The sequence below is a fragment of the Parasteatoda tepidariorum genome, chromosome 8, assembly GCF_043381705.1.
Source record: "Parasteatoda tepidariorum isolate YZ-2023 chromosome 8, CAS_Ptep_4.0, whole genome shotgun sequence".
NCBI classification, from domain to species: domain Eukaryota; kingdom Metazoa; phylum Arthropoda; class Arachnida; order Araneae; family Theridiidae; genus Parasteatoda; species Parasteatoda tepidariorum.
Genome location: NC_092211.1, coordinates 51,308,706 through 51,326,021, shown reverse-complemented (window position 1 = coordinate 51,326,021; position 17,316 = coordinate 51,308,706). Strand labels below are relative to the sequence as shown.

Below are 17,316 nucleotides of genomic sequence, written 5' to 3'. Positions count from 1 at the left end.
ATGTTTATTCAGAGAAAGTACGTTTTTGTGTCTGATTTCGTAACTTAATTAATAGTTAGCACTAATTAATTAGCATATTTGAGGTCATCCCCAGGGACCATTAAGATTGACACTTAGTTCGTGAAAATCCGATCATTAGAACGAAAGTTATTCAGGGTGATATCTTTTTTTTTTTTGCGGACTGTACATACATTACATGAAATGTAAAATAAACTTTGTTGTATGTATTTTCTAGTTTAATTATTAACCTAATTGTTCGTATAATTACAGCCCGATAGACCGGAATTTTCGATAGTCCGGCACCGAGCTGGTCCCGAACGTGCTGGATTATCGGACTTCTACTGTATTTAATTTTCAACAAGTGCATATTCCGACTTTTTCTTTCCAATTTTCCTAAAAAACATTTTTATATAAAAGCTCTAAGATAAGATAAGCATGCAAAAGTGCTGATCAGAAAATATCTGGGAGACCACAAAATTAGCATATAAATTATATTTAGGTTGAATAAAAAGTGAAAAATACAGCAACTTGAACATGTGTTTCATGAATCATTATTACTCATCCAGAAAATAAAGTTGTGGATAATTAAAAGAAATCTTACACTGCGAAAAAAAAACATAGAAATTGCTATCAAAATTGTTAATAATCTTGAAGTTAACAAAATAAATATTGTGAAATAAAAAGTAGCATCAAAACCCATCACCTTTAAAATAAACTGGATAAATTATAATTACTTATTTACCTGTTGTGGTTAGGTAGTTCACTGATTAAATACTGAGTAAATCTTTGAAGTAAATTTGATAAATTATAATTGTTTATTTACCTGTTGTGGTAGTTCACTGATTAAATACTGAGCAAATTTTTGAAGCTGAACGCGGTGTAGACGAGATAAAGACTCTGACACAGGTGCTCGCAGGCGAACATGATTAGGCTGTAATAGAATCAAAATAAATAATAGGAATTTATATTTAAAAACAGTATTTTATACTTTTTAAACAAATAACTAAAATACTTACTTGATGAATTCTGGACAAACACACAGCAACAACATGAGAACACCAAGATGCGCTACTGACACAAGTACAAGTGCACGATGTAATACGGCAGCGATCAAAAGTAACTGCTACATTACAGGTACCTTTAGGGACTGATAGAGACTGGGGAGGGGTGATAGTAGCACTGAGATGGAACCCTAAGACAAAAAGTATTCTCCATAAGCAAGTTAGAAACTAAGGTTCTTCAGAAATAATAAAATTAGAAAAATTTCATAAGTGCCAGAAAATAAAATTGATCTATTATTTTAATAGGATTAGTTTTAAGAGAATCAACATAAATAATAAAAAATTATTCTTTAGAAACATAACAATTTCTAAAATTCTCCTAATTTGTGAGCTACAACACAAGTGAAAAAAACAAAAAAAATTTTTAAAATTTCAATGAGTCTGCTTTGAAGGATCAAAATAAAACTGACCTAAAACCAATTTCAAGAAACTGGTATTTTTATGAATATTTCATATATATATATTATTATTATTATTATTATTAGTGGGAACCTTGATTAAAATTTATAATGTCAAATTATTAGATTTTGTGAGAAAAAACATATAATAGAAAGAGAATGGAAACATGGAACATTTTCACTAAAAGGTGGAATTTTATAAAGTAATTGTAATAGAGGTTACAATTATTTAAATCTAATCTCAATAACTGATTAATGTTATTGACAATTCTGAGACTGGTTTTTTTTCCAGGTATTTAGGAATTTTCAAGTTTTTTGTAAAAAATTAAAACTTTCCCTGACTAGATTGTTTTTTAATTTATTTTCCTCGATAATTTCCAAAAAATTTAGTTTTTTTTTTCAGTAATGGCACTTATAGCATTAAAATTAAATTTGGCTTTCGAATTTCTTATCTAAGAGCGAATGACTTTGTTACGATGTTGGTATGTGAGGTGCAATACTGATAGTGGTGGGAATGGAATTCTTTTCAGATGATAAAAGGAATATGGAAAACATGAGAAAAGAAGAATATAGAAAGAATTAATAAAAAAAGAGAGATTTTTAAGTTAAATTACAACAATACATTATTGAAAAAGGAGAGGAAAAAACTGCCACAAGGAAAGAAAAAGTCTCCTAAATTGAGTTCAGTTAACGGAAGTATTTATCCGAAATCGGTTTGGATAATTGTGATTCTACTATATATACTGAATGAGCCACATAATTTGAAAATGATGAAAGCTGAATAGATAATTCAAAGTTTAGATGTGTTACACTAGACGTCAAATGAATAAAACATGATTATTTTGTTGCAAAATTTAGCTGGACAGTTTTCAAATATATATAATTATAATGTCTACAAATATTCAATAAATATATGGCTGACAAAAGCATGAATGAAAAAAATTATATAATGAGATAAATTTAAAACAAAACAATTCGCGATCGCAACGAACTATAGGGGGCGTTGTTGTATGAGACGCATACCTGCGATTTCTAGATGAACCGTCATTCAGTTACTCTGGAGACGTCTTTAATGTAGCGTGTAGCATTGNTTACAGGCTCCCGCTAGACGGCGTACTCGAGCGTTGCGATCGCGAATTTATGGAACATCAGAGAGTTGTTGATTTTTGATGAAAATAGTTTTTGTTTTGAATTTAAGTTTCACAATAACTCGTTTTGGGTTTTTCCATTTATTTTGCAAGGTTATTACTAACCCATTACAGATATTTCAATAAAATTTTGCTTAGTTTATGTGTGGTTGTCCAAATAAATGTTTTTATAAAGAAAGAATTGCTTCTTTAATGTAGCTTGATTTGTTACATAATCTATTAACTAATTCCCAATCATACATCAAATAATAAGTTTTATTTAACACTTAAAATTTGAAAGAAATTGATTTAAGTTGATACTGTATTTACTTTTTCAATACTTTTAATGTCCAATTAATAAATGTAAACAAATAAAACAAACAATTATTCATATTTTTACTTATAACTCTGTTTCTAAAAACATCATCAACTTTAACTCAATCGATAATAAGTAGACAGTAAAACAATTTAACATAAGAAACAGAAATGAAACTTTCTAAATGTAAAATTATTTTACCTATTTGCAAAAGTTCTTTAACAGCTCTTGCTTGATTTAAGTTGATACTGTATTTACTTTTTTAATACTTTTAATGTCCAATTAATAAATGTAAACAAATAAAACAAACAATTATTCATATTTTTACTTATAACTCCATTTCTAAAAACATCACCAACTTTAACTCAATCAATAATAAGTAGACAGTAAAACAATTTAACATAAAAAACAGAAATGAAACTTTCTAAATGTAAAATTATTTTACCTATTTGCAAAAGTTCTTTAACAGCTCTTGCTTTGTATAAGTGTTCCCCTCTCTGAAATTCATCTGCTGAGCCATTAGCTAAGCATGAATATAATCTATAAAAGAAAAGAAAAAAAAACATAATACAATTAGGTTTAAAATAAATGAACAATCATAAGCAATAAACTATTTAACAGTATTACTACTTAGGAGAATTCATACAAACATTTCTAAACTTAGAATCAACAGTTGATGGGTAAAGTAGCAATTAAACTTGAAATATCAAAGACAAATACACATGAAAATAGTTAGATGGCTGTTATAGAATTATACATATGAACAAAATCAAAGATTAAAAATTTTTACAATAAATAATTTTAAAAAAAAAATCCTTTTTGGAAAAAAACCCCCCCCTTTTTTTTCTTTATGCAAATACTTTCATTGGATGCAAATTAGTGCTTTCTAGGATCATTCTCATGGCCTGAGTAGATAGGGCACTTGTCCAAGACTTAACATTTTAAAGGCTTTATAATGTCTTGCATAAAATTTTAAGTTTTCAAATATTTTATTAATTTATTTAATTAATTTAGTTTTTAAACTTATTGTTTTAAAAAAGGGGGATATTTTTTATTGCACTTGCTTTACAGAAGTTTGTAATTTATTGGTTCATTAAAATTAAATCAATAATAATTAATTGAATTAAATTGAAATAAAGCCATTTAAAATAATATTTTAAGTTTGAATAGAGTTTAAGATTATTCGAGATTTACATAGGTAACTTTAATCAAAATACAAATAATAGAAATTTTATTAATTTAAGTTCATGAAACAATTTGATGATTGAAATTAAATTTGTAGATTACTAAAATTTTGCAAATATTTCATTAATTAAAACAATATAAATTACAAGTTACATAGAAAAATAGCCGCTATAGCATAGAAATTATAAAAAAAGTAAAATGCTCCTTCATATTGCATTCAACTGTCTATTAACTCTAATTAGAGTTGAGTTATTTCTACGGTGGAAAAAACCTCACAGAAAGAAACTCATTTTCCATTAGAAAATGCATATTTAGGATAATGCATTGAGTGATCTTACATGTTGGCTTTCCAATAGAAAGCCATTATGTATCTCCAGTAGAAAATGCTTAGTTAAGGTAATTTATAGAATGTTTCTACAAAATGGCTTCAAATTAAATTATTTATGATATATATTTCAGACATTTCTAAAATATTTAAAAATCTAAATACACCTTTCACTGCTTAATATAAGTTAGAATTTTTCCTTTTTAAGATTTTCAGATCAACAACAAACCCAATATGAAAATAACAAATTCTGACCTGGTTTCAAATTTAAAAAAATCCAAAATTATTCCATCATACATAGCTGCCAACATGGATGAGAAAAAAATTCAGAAGATTTTACAAAATAATATAAATTTTATGATAAATGCTGCTAAATGTACTAAATATTTTACACATGGGGAATTTTAAAGATTTTTACAGTCATCAAAATAGAAAAACTACAATATTTTCTTGTCATGATTAACATTAAATGAACTTGAAATGTTACACATTATGTTTAGTCATAATTTTGAATAGTAATAGGCATTTAATTTATCAAGATTAGATAATTAAAAGAGTTTTTAATTAATTAAAAAAAGGGACTAAAAATAAACTCAGAATTTTAGAACAAAAGGGTTTTAAACTGATTTTTATAAATGAGACTCGCTTCATTATGTATTAATAACACTTATTTAAATATTCAAGCAAGCAATAATCTGCGCAAAAATTCTATTTTAATAGGGAATTTTTAAGGAAATTTACTCAATTCTAGGAAATTTTTAAAAATGTACAAAAACAAGGAGAGTTTTTATTAATCCAGTAGGCCAGGAAAAGCTGGCAAAATCCAGTAGTTTACTGGAAAACTCAGTAGAGTTGGCAGCTATGCATTAAGTCATTTATATAGGTATCAACGAAAGCATAAACACCGAAAAAATATGTAGCCAATAAATAAATTTATTTAAATAAGAAGAAAGAAAGAAACATAAATAAATTACACATCGTAAGAATGTTACCTAATGTCTTCTTCATTTTCAGGAAAGCTCCAAAAAGCAATACGTAGCTGTAACTGTTCTGGAACAGGTGGGCAGACATGTTCCACCACTTCAAATGGGATGTGAAAAGCTACAACTCTAGCAGAAAGTTCTACGAGTGACATGAGCTGTCCATCTACAAAAAAAAGGTAAACTGGCTGTTTTAATATTGATCAAAACTTAAGAGGCAGAAGTAGAAATTATAAAACAGAATGAAAAACATGTAAATTTTTTTTTTTTTTTAGAATTATATTAGTCAAAATATTTAGAGATCATTCTAAAAATAAAATTCTAACTAATATCATCACTTCATCATGTAAGAAGCTAAATTTTTTAATTTCTAGAAAAAAAAATTGGCAATAAGTACTAATTTGTTTACGCCATGGTTTTTATTCAATGAAAGCAATTTCATTTTTTTTGGCAGTTTGATTGAACTACTACTAGATGGTATAAGTTAGAAATTTTAATGGAACAAATTTCATAGCCTTTCCCCATACATAGACATTGTTCTTTCAATAAGCCATACATATAATCACATTTATGTACCCTTGCAATTATCATAATATTTCTTGGCAGACATCCAGATCTAATACCTGCTTTAAAGTTTTTATTTACAAGCAATAGAGCAAATGAAACTTTAAAAAAAATATTGAACAGAGCCAATTTCAAGGGCAATACACGTAGTAACTGCCAAGTAAGACATTGTGTATATTTTTTTAATTTCAAAAACCCTATGGCGCCTTTACGATTGTAGTTGAAGAAACGGGAATCAAAATAAAATATTCCCATATCTTTATTAGTCCAAAATTTTCTGAATTTCATTTCAATACACAATGAATAATTAAATGAGAGTCCCAAACATAGTCATTCTAGAACAATTAACATAACAGCTCTCAAATTAATACATACTGAAATGCAAAAATTCGGTAAAAGATAAATTTCATTTCAGTCTCCAAGTGAAAAAAACAAAATTAAAAAATTTATTTAACATCAGCATTTTTAGCACAGAGTTGAAACAGGTTTATTAAGCATATTTTCTATCATAACTTACCAAAATGAGATATTCCTAATTAGATAGAATTCAGATCACAGGATTAAAAGTTATTATACAGATTACCCAATGTGGAAAAGTTACACAGCAAAAGTTAATTATGACACAACAAAATATTAAATAAAACACAAGAAAGTTGAAAAGTTACATACCAGACAAGAATTAGAAATTCCTATTTAGTTAGAATAATTCAGATCATGGGATTAAAAGTTATTATGCATGTTACCCAAAGTTGAAAAGTTATATACACAGCAAAAGTTAAAAATGGCCCAACAAAATATCAAATAAAACAACACAAGGATGTTGAGAAGTTACGCACCAGAGCCATTTACGTGAGAAGACTGCTGCCCAATAAGAGTACCAGGCAGAGCAGAACTGCTATCTTCAGAAGATCGAACCTGAAGAGCATTTTGAACAGAAGATACATCTGCAAATAAGAACAAATATTATTGTTGTACAGTTCTCAGAGACGTTCCATTCAAATTAGCTATCAGTTATCAAAAGTGCAAAAATATAGTCAATTGAAATTAGCAGCAACACAATTTAAGTTAGCAGAATTTTAAGGTGTATGCAAGGTGTAACGTAAATATTGTGATGAGCATCTAGGTGAAGTATGTCATCAAAAGGATTAAGAATTACTTAAGAAACCGTGACCGGAAATGTCATCTTACCCTGCTACGGGTGCTTTCCTATTATGGGCAGGTTATTCATGTGACTTTGAACTTGCACTTTTATTTTTCTAATATATTTTAATTTCATGTTACTATTAGTTATAGTCAAAAGTTCCATTGAAATATGCTCAGAAATGCTGTTTTATCGTAATTTAATAATTAGACAAGCTTGTCCAGTTAGTCGCCTATAGCACAGTTAAAAAAAGGTGAGGTTTTGTGCATGCATTTTGTTATAAGGGAAGAAATTTCGGAACATGAATTTTCTTGACTCCGAAAATGAAATCCCAAACATAAAAATAGATCAAAGTTTAAAGCAAAATAGGTGATTATAGTTATTTTCAAGGGACAATAAATTATTACAAAACTTAATCATAATCTATAATTAAAGAATAAATGCACACAAAATAAACAAATGATAAAAAAAAATAATACACTGAAATCTGGGAGCAAACATCATTAAAATAAAAGAAAAAAAACTTTGAAATTAAAAAATTACCTTAAGTAAATGGTACTTTCATTAATATAATATATTTCCATCATATATGAGTATTACAAAGAAAAAAAACAATGCTTTCATTGTAATTTGATGGACAAGATAAAAAAATTTACTACTCAAAAATGTTAGTAAGTTTATATTTAACATCATTTTCCAATTGTTAATTGGATAAACTAAGAAAAAAATTTCGACAGAAAAGAAAGCTGAGTTTCTTTTTCATAAGATGATCAAAAGATTAATACAAGTTTAGAAAAGAAAGGGTGGTCCTAACGATGAGTAAAATTGTCTTAATTCGAAATATCGTATGTTTGCGACTTTTAAAGATTATTAAGTTCTATCTTTATTAAATAAAGTAAAAAATTGATATAAACATTCAACACGACTATGTTCTGAAGAGTATGAAAACTTTACAATCAAAAATTAGTGTGTAGCCTTAAATTTCTATAACTATTTTTATTACAGTACAGAACCCGTTATCCGGAAATCGGAAAACCAAAAAACTGGAAAGAAATTCGATAAATTTTCTCGCCATTTAAAAAATTTTTTATTTTTTTTTCCCTCATAAGATTTTAGGATTTTTCGTTCTTTTTTGAAAGATGTTTACCTTACCATCATTTTGGAAATAATCATTAGTGTATTACTCCATCGTATTTTCTTCTTTTTAAGATTATTTCCGAAAAAGTTTTTTTTTTAGTTGGCTTTAACAATAAAAAAACGGCTTTTCGTAGCGATTCAGAAAACCGGAAAAATCAGTTATCCGGAATAGCGATGGTCCCGATCGTTCCGGATAANGTGTATTGCTCCATCATATTTTCTTCTTTTTAAGATTATTTCCAAAAAAAAATTTTTTTTTTTTAGTTGGCTTTAACAATAAAAAAACGGCTTTTCGTAGCGATTCAGAAAACCGGAAAAATCAGTTATCCGGAATACGGTTCCCTACTGTACTATAAAAAATTTGGTCATCTTCAGTAGCCTATGCGTAAGACACCTGCTATACATGATCTTGGGGTAAAGTGCTTGTTACTAACTTAAGATGAAAAGGGGTATAAAATGACAAAAATAGAAAACGATTCTGTAAAGGGTGTAAAAAAGGGTGAACTTAAATAAGAAGATTTTTGTTCCTATACTGATTCAGCAATAATTAGTTCTTCTGTTTGAAAGAGGCAGATAAAGAAGGGATTTTCACTTCAAACATGTTATAGATTTAACCTTAGAATAAAAACATACAAGATTTGACATTGATAAGTCTAGATTTTATAAGTTCTTATCTAGTGAAAGAAATTTTAAAAAAATCCACGATTCTTTTAAAATTGCATGCTCATTAAAATGGCATGTTCATTATATGTTATAAACAATAGGGAAAAAATCAAGAATATCAGGATATAATGCTAAAAATCAAGGTATATAAGAAGAGAATATTTTTTATTAGCAATATGAGGACAACTACGAACCCAGAGATCCGTTCAGTAGAACCGGACCTCAGACCTCTTAGTAGGGTGACCTGGGATAATTCCTGATCAAAAAATGCAAACATCTATTTTGTGAAAAAGCTATTCAAGATAGAATTTTAATATTTACTGGAAATTTGAGGCTATATGGGATGAGTCCTATGCTACCTTCTTTTGTTTGAAAATCTAATTAGAATTTAAAAGATCTTAAATTTTTAGTGATCAGGAATTACCCCTTCTCTTGATCATTTCCGGGGTAATTCTTGATCATTTCTGGGGTAATTACTGATCACCAGTTTTTATAGTAAATGGGCTGTTTAAAAATAATTATACAATGGTAATTAACAAATAAGACATTAAGATCAAACAAATAAACCAAAAAGATATGTTTAAGCTGCTAATAAAACGTTTTATTTAAAAGCAGGAATAAAGATTAACTCTTCAGCTCTGGCAGCAGCTCTCACACTGAAATTTTCATTTTCAATCATTAAAAGAAATTCACTATTTTTGCTTTCTAGAAGCTTAGTATCCTTTTTAGGCTTATAATTTCTCACCATATTTATATTAGGTTAATTTATCAACTTAAAAATTATTCTAACAATGTACACACATAAAATTAAGATAGAAGAAAGGTAAGACAAGCTAGAAATGGTGCATATCAGAACACATTTGTCTTGTATACAGTTAAAAACAAATTTTGTGATTACAGTTAAAATATATTTTATAGTTGTTCCACTTAATAAATATGAACTGTTATTTAAGAAAAGACAATTAACTATTTATTAGCTATTTTTTATACTATTTATAAGAAGAAATGACAATGATCAGGAATTACCCCAGTGATCAATAATTACCCCATCTGTAGGGGGCAACATTTGATATAGTTTCCTATAATCAATTATAATGTTTACAGTAGATGTGAAACAATTAAACAAAAGCTTACACTATTTTTATATCAAAGAAAAAGAAAGTAACTCAAAATATTTATTATAAAGAGAAGGAGGGGGATCTTTGCAGAAATATGCACATTTTGAAACCCATCTTTGAAATGGAAAATGCAGAAAGCATTTTAAAAGATACTTATTTTGTTAGATTAAACAAAAAACTATTATTAAGTGAATATAGTTATACTTTAGTTAAGTGCACAAGCTTTCTTGTCCATGTCTCAAATGTAAAAAAAATAAAACTTAGATGATCATTATTTACCCCAGAAACAGAGTGATCCTGAATTACCCCGGGTCACCCTATCAACAGTTTAATATTCTGTAATATATACTGCAGTTTTTTAAAAATTTTATATTTATTTTAATTACAATCGATCTTTATAACACAGCCCTTGAATCCTGGGGCTTAGCATTTTATGAAATTTTGTGTTATATAAATCATTTCCCTTAACTTTCAATTTACATTACGAAATATGGTAATATTAATCTAAAATTGATCAGTAGTAAAATGCTTTAAAATTATTTTTTGATACAAATACTTAAAAATACAAAATATGCACTTAAGCCCTAATTATTATATCCGAAAAAAGAAAAAAAAATAGAAATTTTCTGCAGCATTAGAAATAGGAACAAACTAATTAATCAATTTGAGTTCCGTCAGCTTTTGAAAATTTAACCTCTTCACAAATAATATAAAAAGTTAATAGTTCTTTCGTAGTTATACAAATTTCTTTTCTGCATAAACCATACAACAAGGGTAGTGTGGTTTATACAGAATTGCAGTTTGTAAAATTGTGTTAGATACGTCTTGCACTAAAAAATGCAAAACTTAAGTCACAAAAATGATTTAATTTGAAAAGAAAATAATAAAAAAACTTTTTGCGATTTTCTTTAAAGCTAGCACATAATGAACTGGATCAAAATTCTCCTAACAGTTTTTTAACAAATTAATAACCAAATCAACAACAAAGGTATAAAAAAAAATTCCCTGAATAACAGTGTTATTTATTTCAATATAAAAAGTCACCTTTTAGCTTTGAATGTAACAAATGATAAGTCCCAGAACTGTTGCCGTTCTGTTTCTTCCAGCCACGCCAGTTGTTGCATGAACTCTCTGGCTCGCTAATCCATGAGCACAAGGAGTCTTCTTCGAACCGATCACTGTCTTCAAATGAGAATCTATCTCCTTCATCCCAATCAAACATTCCCCCAGCCTCTTCAGGCCTTCTACTGAGGAGCTCCAGCTCAGACAGATTTAAGCCGTTCTAATTCACTTGACCCACAAAAAGTCAGACCATCAGCTTATGTAAAATTTAAAAATAAAATATAAAACCACAGAGAAAAACTCCAAACACTTATCTGTCACTGAGAACTGCTATAAATAGGCACTTAGATTAACATATATGTACAGAGAAATAGATAGATAAAATGTTTAAGCAATGTCACGATTACTGAGGACAAATTCTGTGGTGTCCAAAAGACACTGATTTAATCCACTCCCAGCAGAAAACATTAACATGATCTAGACCCTGTAATAAAATAAAAAAAATATTTCAGATACATGCAATAAAAGCAAAATATATACTTAAAACATTTCAATTTTAATAACTTAATGCTAGTTTTCCACAGATGAGAATAAATCTTTAAATCTAGAATTTTTAATAAATATGAAATGACATTTCAGATCACTGATAACACAGACATCTTTAAGTAAAAAAAAAGAATTTCCACTCTAATTGGAAGATCAGGGTGGTCACTCAAATCAGACTTCAAATTTCCTTGATTTTTCCAGTAAAAATCTTAAAATTTTCAGGTCAGCATGCTTTTTTTTTTCTTTCTTATCATAAAGTGTAGGTGGGTACAAGAAAATTGTCAATATTATAAAGTATTTTATTTAAAATTTTATTTTTTTAATACATCATTTTGAAAAAAAGAATTAGACTAAATTTATTTTAGCAACTTAACAAGATTTAGTTCTTTGATTTTTAAATTTTTAATGTTTTGGCACAACATTAATTTTTAAAAATTTAAGATAGATGTGGAGAAAATATGTTCAGCTTGTAGAATATATTGTTTTTAATGAATAAAAATGCTTTAATGTGTTAAGTGGTTTTTTTCACAAAATGTAGAAAATACAGAGCAACACAAAAAACCTTGGATAAGTACGGTTTAATATATTTTCATTAAACAAAAGAAAATATTTCAAGGCAATTATACATTAATAAATTTTTATTTTAATTTACCTTTAAATATAGAGCCATTTTATACTGTATTTTATCCAAACAGTGCTCGTTATAAAATTTATTGATACAATTCAATTTTCTTTAAACCAATATTTAAAGTCAAATGTTTAAATGACGTTTGTTTTGAATAGCATTATTATTTTAAGAGATTTTCAGTATTCACAGAGACAAAATTGTCAAATTTCTTGTTGAATATTCTATAGAAAAAAAAAAACCATATAAAGTTCTTTAAATTTTATTATTTTTTATTTTATCTTATTTGAAATTAGAACATTTAAAGAATTCTAATCTAATCACATGGTGTCCTAGTTTAGATTAGTTTATTGCTTTTGTTGTTACAACTGCCCAATTCCTTGGTGAATTTCTCAGAAAAACTGTCTCATAAAACATAAGATTATAATCCTCAAATTTTTATATCAAATATTTAGTACATAATAACCTATCAAAAAACAATTTGTTTTATAAAATCAGATTAAAATGAATTCAAACTAAATAGATTAAATTGTTGGTGTTGGATGTAAATCGCACGAAAGCAAAAAATGGTTACTTATTTACAAATTGCCTATAACTTTCGTTTGTAATTTAAATGTAAATTTGACTGAAATTTGAATAAAAAATTATATGTAACTCTTAACTTGTAAAATACGATACATAATTAATTTGAAATTTTTTACTTCAGTGTCAGATGCAAATTTTTAAAGTTGGATACAATTTTAAGTTAATCTTTTGCTTTTTTTTGTTGTCCTATGCCTGTTTAGGCAATTGGGGTGCGATTGCTCCTGTTTTTCAGTGGCGCCATCTATGGCCAGGAATTCAATTTCTGCCATGCCATTCACATAACCACAACCTGTTTACAGAGCGGGTCACATTCACACACAAAAGAGAAAGGACATAGAACACACAGAGAAAGAAAGAAACATCCATGCCTTGCCCGGGATTCGAACCCAGGACCTTTCTGAAGCAAGGACAGTTCCCTGCCCCCTACACAGGCCTGTTGGCAACCTTTTGCTCACAGCTGGTATAACAGGTAGCCCAGAATGGCTGGCTTCATCATACTAAGAGCGATAAGCAAAGGGTTAATCATAACCATTATAATGACGGAAAATTACCTTAATTTTAATATCATAAACATTATTTTTTTTAATTAAATAGCTTCTTTAGATTTACATTGTCTTCTATTTCCTGTTGGAATGGATAAATCAATGTCTTTTATAACATTTTCAATCTTGTAAAAGTTAGTTGAAAAATCACTCATTTTAATTTTAACTGTGCAAAGTATATTAACAACAATGTAAATAGAACTCATATTTAAGCAATATTTCCTTAAATTTAATAATTTCAAAAATCCTTAAATAAAAAGACTTTCGCTAAATTGTTTCTGTTTAAAAAAAAAATTGGAAAAAAAGCCCAAACGATTCGTTATTTTCATATACAATAAAAACAAAATTAGTATTGAAAAAAATATTACTGTACATTAAAAGAATGATTTTTTTTCACTGTATTATTAGTCTATAACAATTTTTTCTCAGAAAAAAAGATCTTTTCACAAGGGAAAGTGATAATTTGATAACTTTATTTATTGCCTGTATAAAGTTCAAAAAAAATTTTTTTTTACAGTTTTTACTATCTATTGTATCTGATGTTTCAAAGTAGAGGATATTAATCGATATACATTTGATTTGTATTTAATGACATGGCTAGTGGTGAACAAGAATAGAGCATATGTTTCTAGTTGTTGCATTAGAATGTGCCAAATTTATGAAAAAAAATTTCATATGAATTCCAGAATAAATTTTTATCTCTTTTTCATACCCATTCTCCAGTTTCATTTACCAATTACAGGCTCTATAATTAATTAATAACAATTTTTATTCCGTTTACCTAGAAATTGAATAGAATGTGTGGTTATTGTTGTAGTTTGCTATGCATGTAGGTTTATTATTTTTCAAATTACTTTTTGCAAATTGGTGAAACAATAAACATTTATTCTTCAATTAAAAACACTAAACATCTAAGTGTAATAGAAACTACATACTTTAGTAGCATATACTGCTCAGTTTTTTACCAAATCGAATTAATGTTTATATAATGACGAGTTATGTTAATTAAAAGTTGTAGTTCCCTTAAGTCTGTCACATATGCATATAAAATTATTTATATATAGCATTATATATCTTTCACTATCTGCCTCCGCAACCCTGATTTCTCGTCAGTGTTTAAAAGCGAACTTATTGCAATCGAACAAGGTCTTGAAACCATTCTCAATGAGCACGACTTCAGAGACCTCTGGACTCCTTCAGATAGTCGTAGCTCCCTTCAACACCTTAGATAGATAGATTTAGAGGTTGGGCAGCTAAGAGTAGGGCACATCAACCAGAGGTCTATTGTACCCAAACTTTAAATCATGATTAACAAGAAGCCTTATGGCTGAAATGAAATTCAGCAAACACCTTACAGGAACATCTTGCAGTTCCCAGGCTTTAAGGCAGTGTAGCCCTAAATGCTCACATCTTTGAACAGAATAGATCTCACAATCGCAAAGTATATATATCGTGAAGCCTCCTCTTCAAGATGATAACCTCTACAAAGAGGATTAGATTCGATACCCATTACATATAGGTGTCTCCTGAGGATGCAGTGTCCAGTGAGAAGACCAATGATCTTCCACAAACTGTTTCTGTTTAGCTTAAGAAGCTCTTTCTGACATACACTGGGACAGCCACGATTCAACACCTTAACAGCTGGAGATACAACTAGCATTTCTATTCTTTGTAAACTTATTTCAGAGGTCCATGATGTTCATTTTTAGTGGATTCCATCTCACGCTGATATCTATGGAAATAAGCAAGCAGATCGCTTAGTCAAGGAGGGTTGTAGTCACTCTACACCTTCCTCTTCGGCCCTTAACTACCCAGAACATCAACCTAAGGTTAAATCTGAAATTTCAAAGGAGTGGAAGACCCCTCCCTGACACCACTGGAATGCGAGCAAAGAGCAAGGCTCTTCGTTTGTTCTCACCTATGACAGAGTCTCACGAATGGCATTTTCAATAGTAGTAATTGGACACACAAACAGTCTCTCGTTCTCTGAGGGCAGCAGGATCCTTGCAGTCTGCTCGAAATATCAAGCTCAGCAAGACACACTCTGAACTGCTTGGGTCTTTTCTCCCCTTCTGGTTCTTGATTTTCTGAGGGTTATCGGTCAAATGGATCTTGTCTGACTTTGTCAGACAGATGGAGGATAAGTCAAAACATCTCTCAGGGTGTCGAAAAAAACTGAGTTTGTCTCCAGTGACATGAGCTCTAACTACGCCTTTGTTTGTATTAGCAAGGTTTGGTACTTTATATCTAAATGCATATGGTAATCTTTTAACAAACATTTGTGCTAACCTAAGTATAAGCATGAGCTTAAACACAAGAACGGTTTCTGACTATGGGCCCAAGTTACTTTTCTAAAAAAAAATAAATAACTACAGAATGCTTTGAAATTTATTTTTCTCTAAATACATACACTTTTCAAGCTCTAAGCAAAATGGTTGATTTAAAATGTTCTAAATAAAATTAAATTGTTTCTCAAAAAATTAAAACTGAGTTGCTTTCAAAAAGAAATTAAAAAAATAGATAAAAACTTCATTGATCAATTTTAAGCTTTAATATAAATAACTTTAAGTACATAGTTAAACAAATTTTATTAGGCTACTGAGATAAAATACATTATTGTAAATTAACCTAAAAGAATATTTAGATGGTTTCTATTCATATCTCACTTCATTTTATAAAGAATAAGTGAAATAAGAAATGGAAACAAATAAAAACAAATGTAATGAAAAGGGTGCCTGATGTAAAAATAATTATTATTATTAATTTACAATAAAAATATTTAGTATTTTCAAAATCAAAATCGAGTATACAAATGAGACATAGAATCTTGCTTTAAACAGAAAAATAGTTTATGTTAAATTCTAGTGGCACAGTGCAATTAATTATGCATTTTGGTGTCGGATGTAAAATATCAAAAGTGTATCTTGAGAATTTTTTTTTTGTAAATCAAAATGTGAAATGTTTTAACACATTTGCGCAAGATATCCTGTTTTGCTACAATTTAATTATTAATTTTTCCATTCACTATTATTAGTGTAAATTTTAAAAAAAAAACTGTACTTGTTAGAGATTTACTTATCATGGTTAAAAATTTCAAATGATGTAACCCTTCATTTAACAGCCTATAACTTATAGAAAAGATATTTATAAGTTAAAAGTCATTTTCTAAATCTTCAGTTTTTAACCTTTAAAATGATACCTTGTTCACTTAACAAAAATTAAGTTTAAAAATTTGGTCACCTGGTTGCCCAACTTGAAACCTGTACAGTGCAGAACGAAAAAAAAAAAAAAAAAAAAAAAAATTGTTTCCTTTCTTCCTAATAAACACATATGAATAAATTTTTTTAATATTCTATGTTCATACATCATTTAACATGTTTTCCATACATTCCTCAGTTTTTGCAAGCTTTTTCGGGTAAACGGAGAAACAGTTTCTGAAATATCATCTCTGGAATGTAAGCAACATTTATGAACTTTTGACATTGTCATTACTACACAGTTTGAACTTTGAATCAAAAATCAAATATTTACTAACAAAACAGTAAAGTTAAATGTTAACATCTAGTTGATTCATAAAATAACCTTTTTTAGAAATAAAATATGTTATAAAAGGTTAAAATGAAATCGAGAAAATTAGCATCAATGCAATAATTGCAGGGTTGGGTTTTTGACGTCAAAAAGTGGTTTTTGACATGACAAGGGTATAATACTGGTTTAAACCGTCAAAAACCCGTCAAAAATGTCAAAAACTGAAGTTTGCCAAGAAAATATATAAACTTCAAAACTACCAACAGTTGCCATGCATTATATTGAAATTTAATTATACTATAGGTAATCAGCAGGTTTTAAAATATTTTTTAATTAAAATTAAGGTAAAATAACAGATTTAAAATCTCAGAAATTTATATTCAAATGCATGTGCAGAAAAATTTTGCACAAAA

The 17,316-nt window shown here is 28.3% G+C and overlaps 1 protein-coding gene across 3 annotated transcripts in view; it reads right to left on the bottom strand.

The window, feature by feature from the left end:
- The window catches only part of LOC107456992 (zinc finger SWIM domain-containing dorado), a 59,337-nt gene that overhangs the window by 35,254 nt on the left and 6,767 nt on the right, over positions 1 to 17,316 (bottom strand). For 2 of the 3 annotated variants that reach the window (XM_043047858.2, XM_043047860.2), the window contains exons 2-7: positions 11,060 to 11,561; positions 6,793 to 6,900; positions 5,405 to 5,558; positions 3,348 to 3,442; positions 1,017 to 1,192; positions 824 to 931 (exon numbers count right to left, since the gene is read on the bottom strand). In XM_043047858.2, the coding sequence (XP_042903792.1) occupies positions 824 to 931; positions 1,017 to 1,192; positions 3,348 to 3,442; positions 5,405 to 5,558; positions 6,793 to 6,900; positions 11,060 to 11,237 (819 nt within the window). In that variant the 5' untranslated portion in view covers positions 11,238 to 11,561. Of the gene's footprint in view, positions 1 to 823; positions 932 to 1,016; positions 1,193 to 3,103; positions 3,131 to 3,347; positions 3,443 to 5,404; positions 5,559 to 6,792; positions 6,901 to 11,059; positions 11,562 to 17,316 lie in introns of those variants that run through there. The other variant, XM_043047861.2, reaches the window with a different exon arrangement.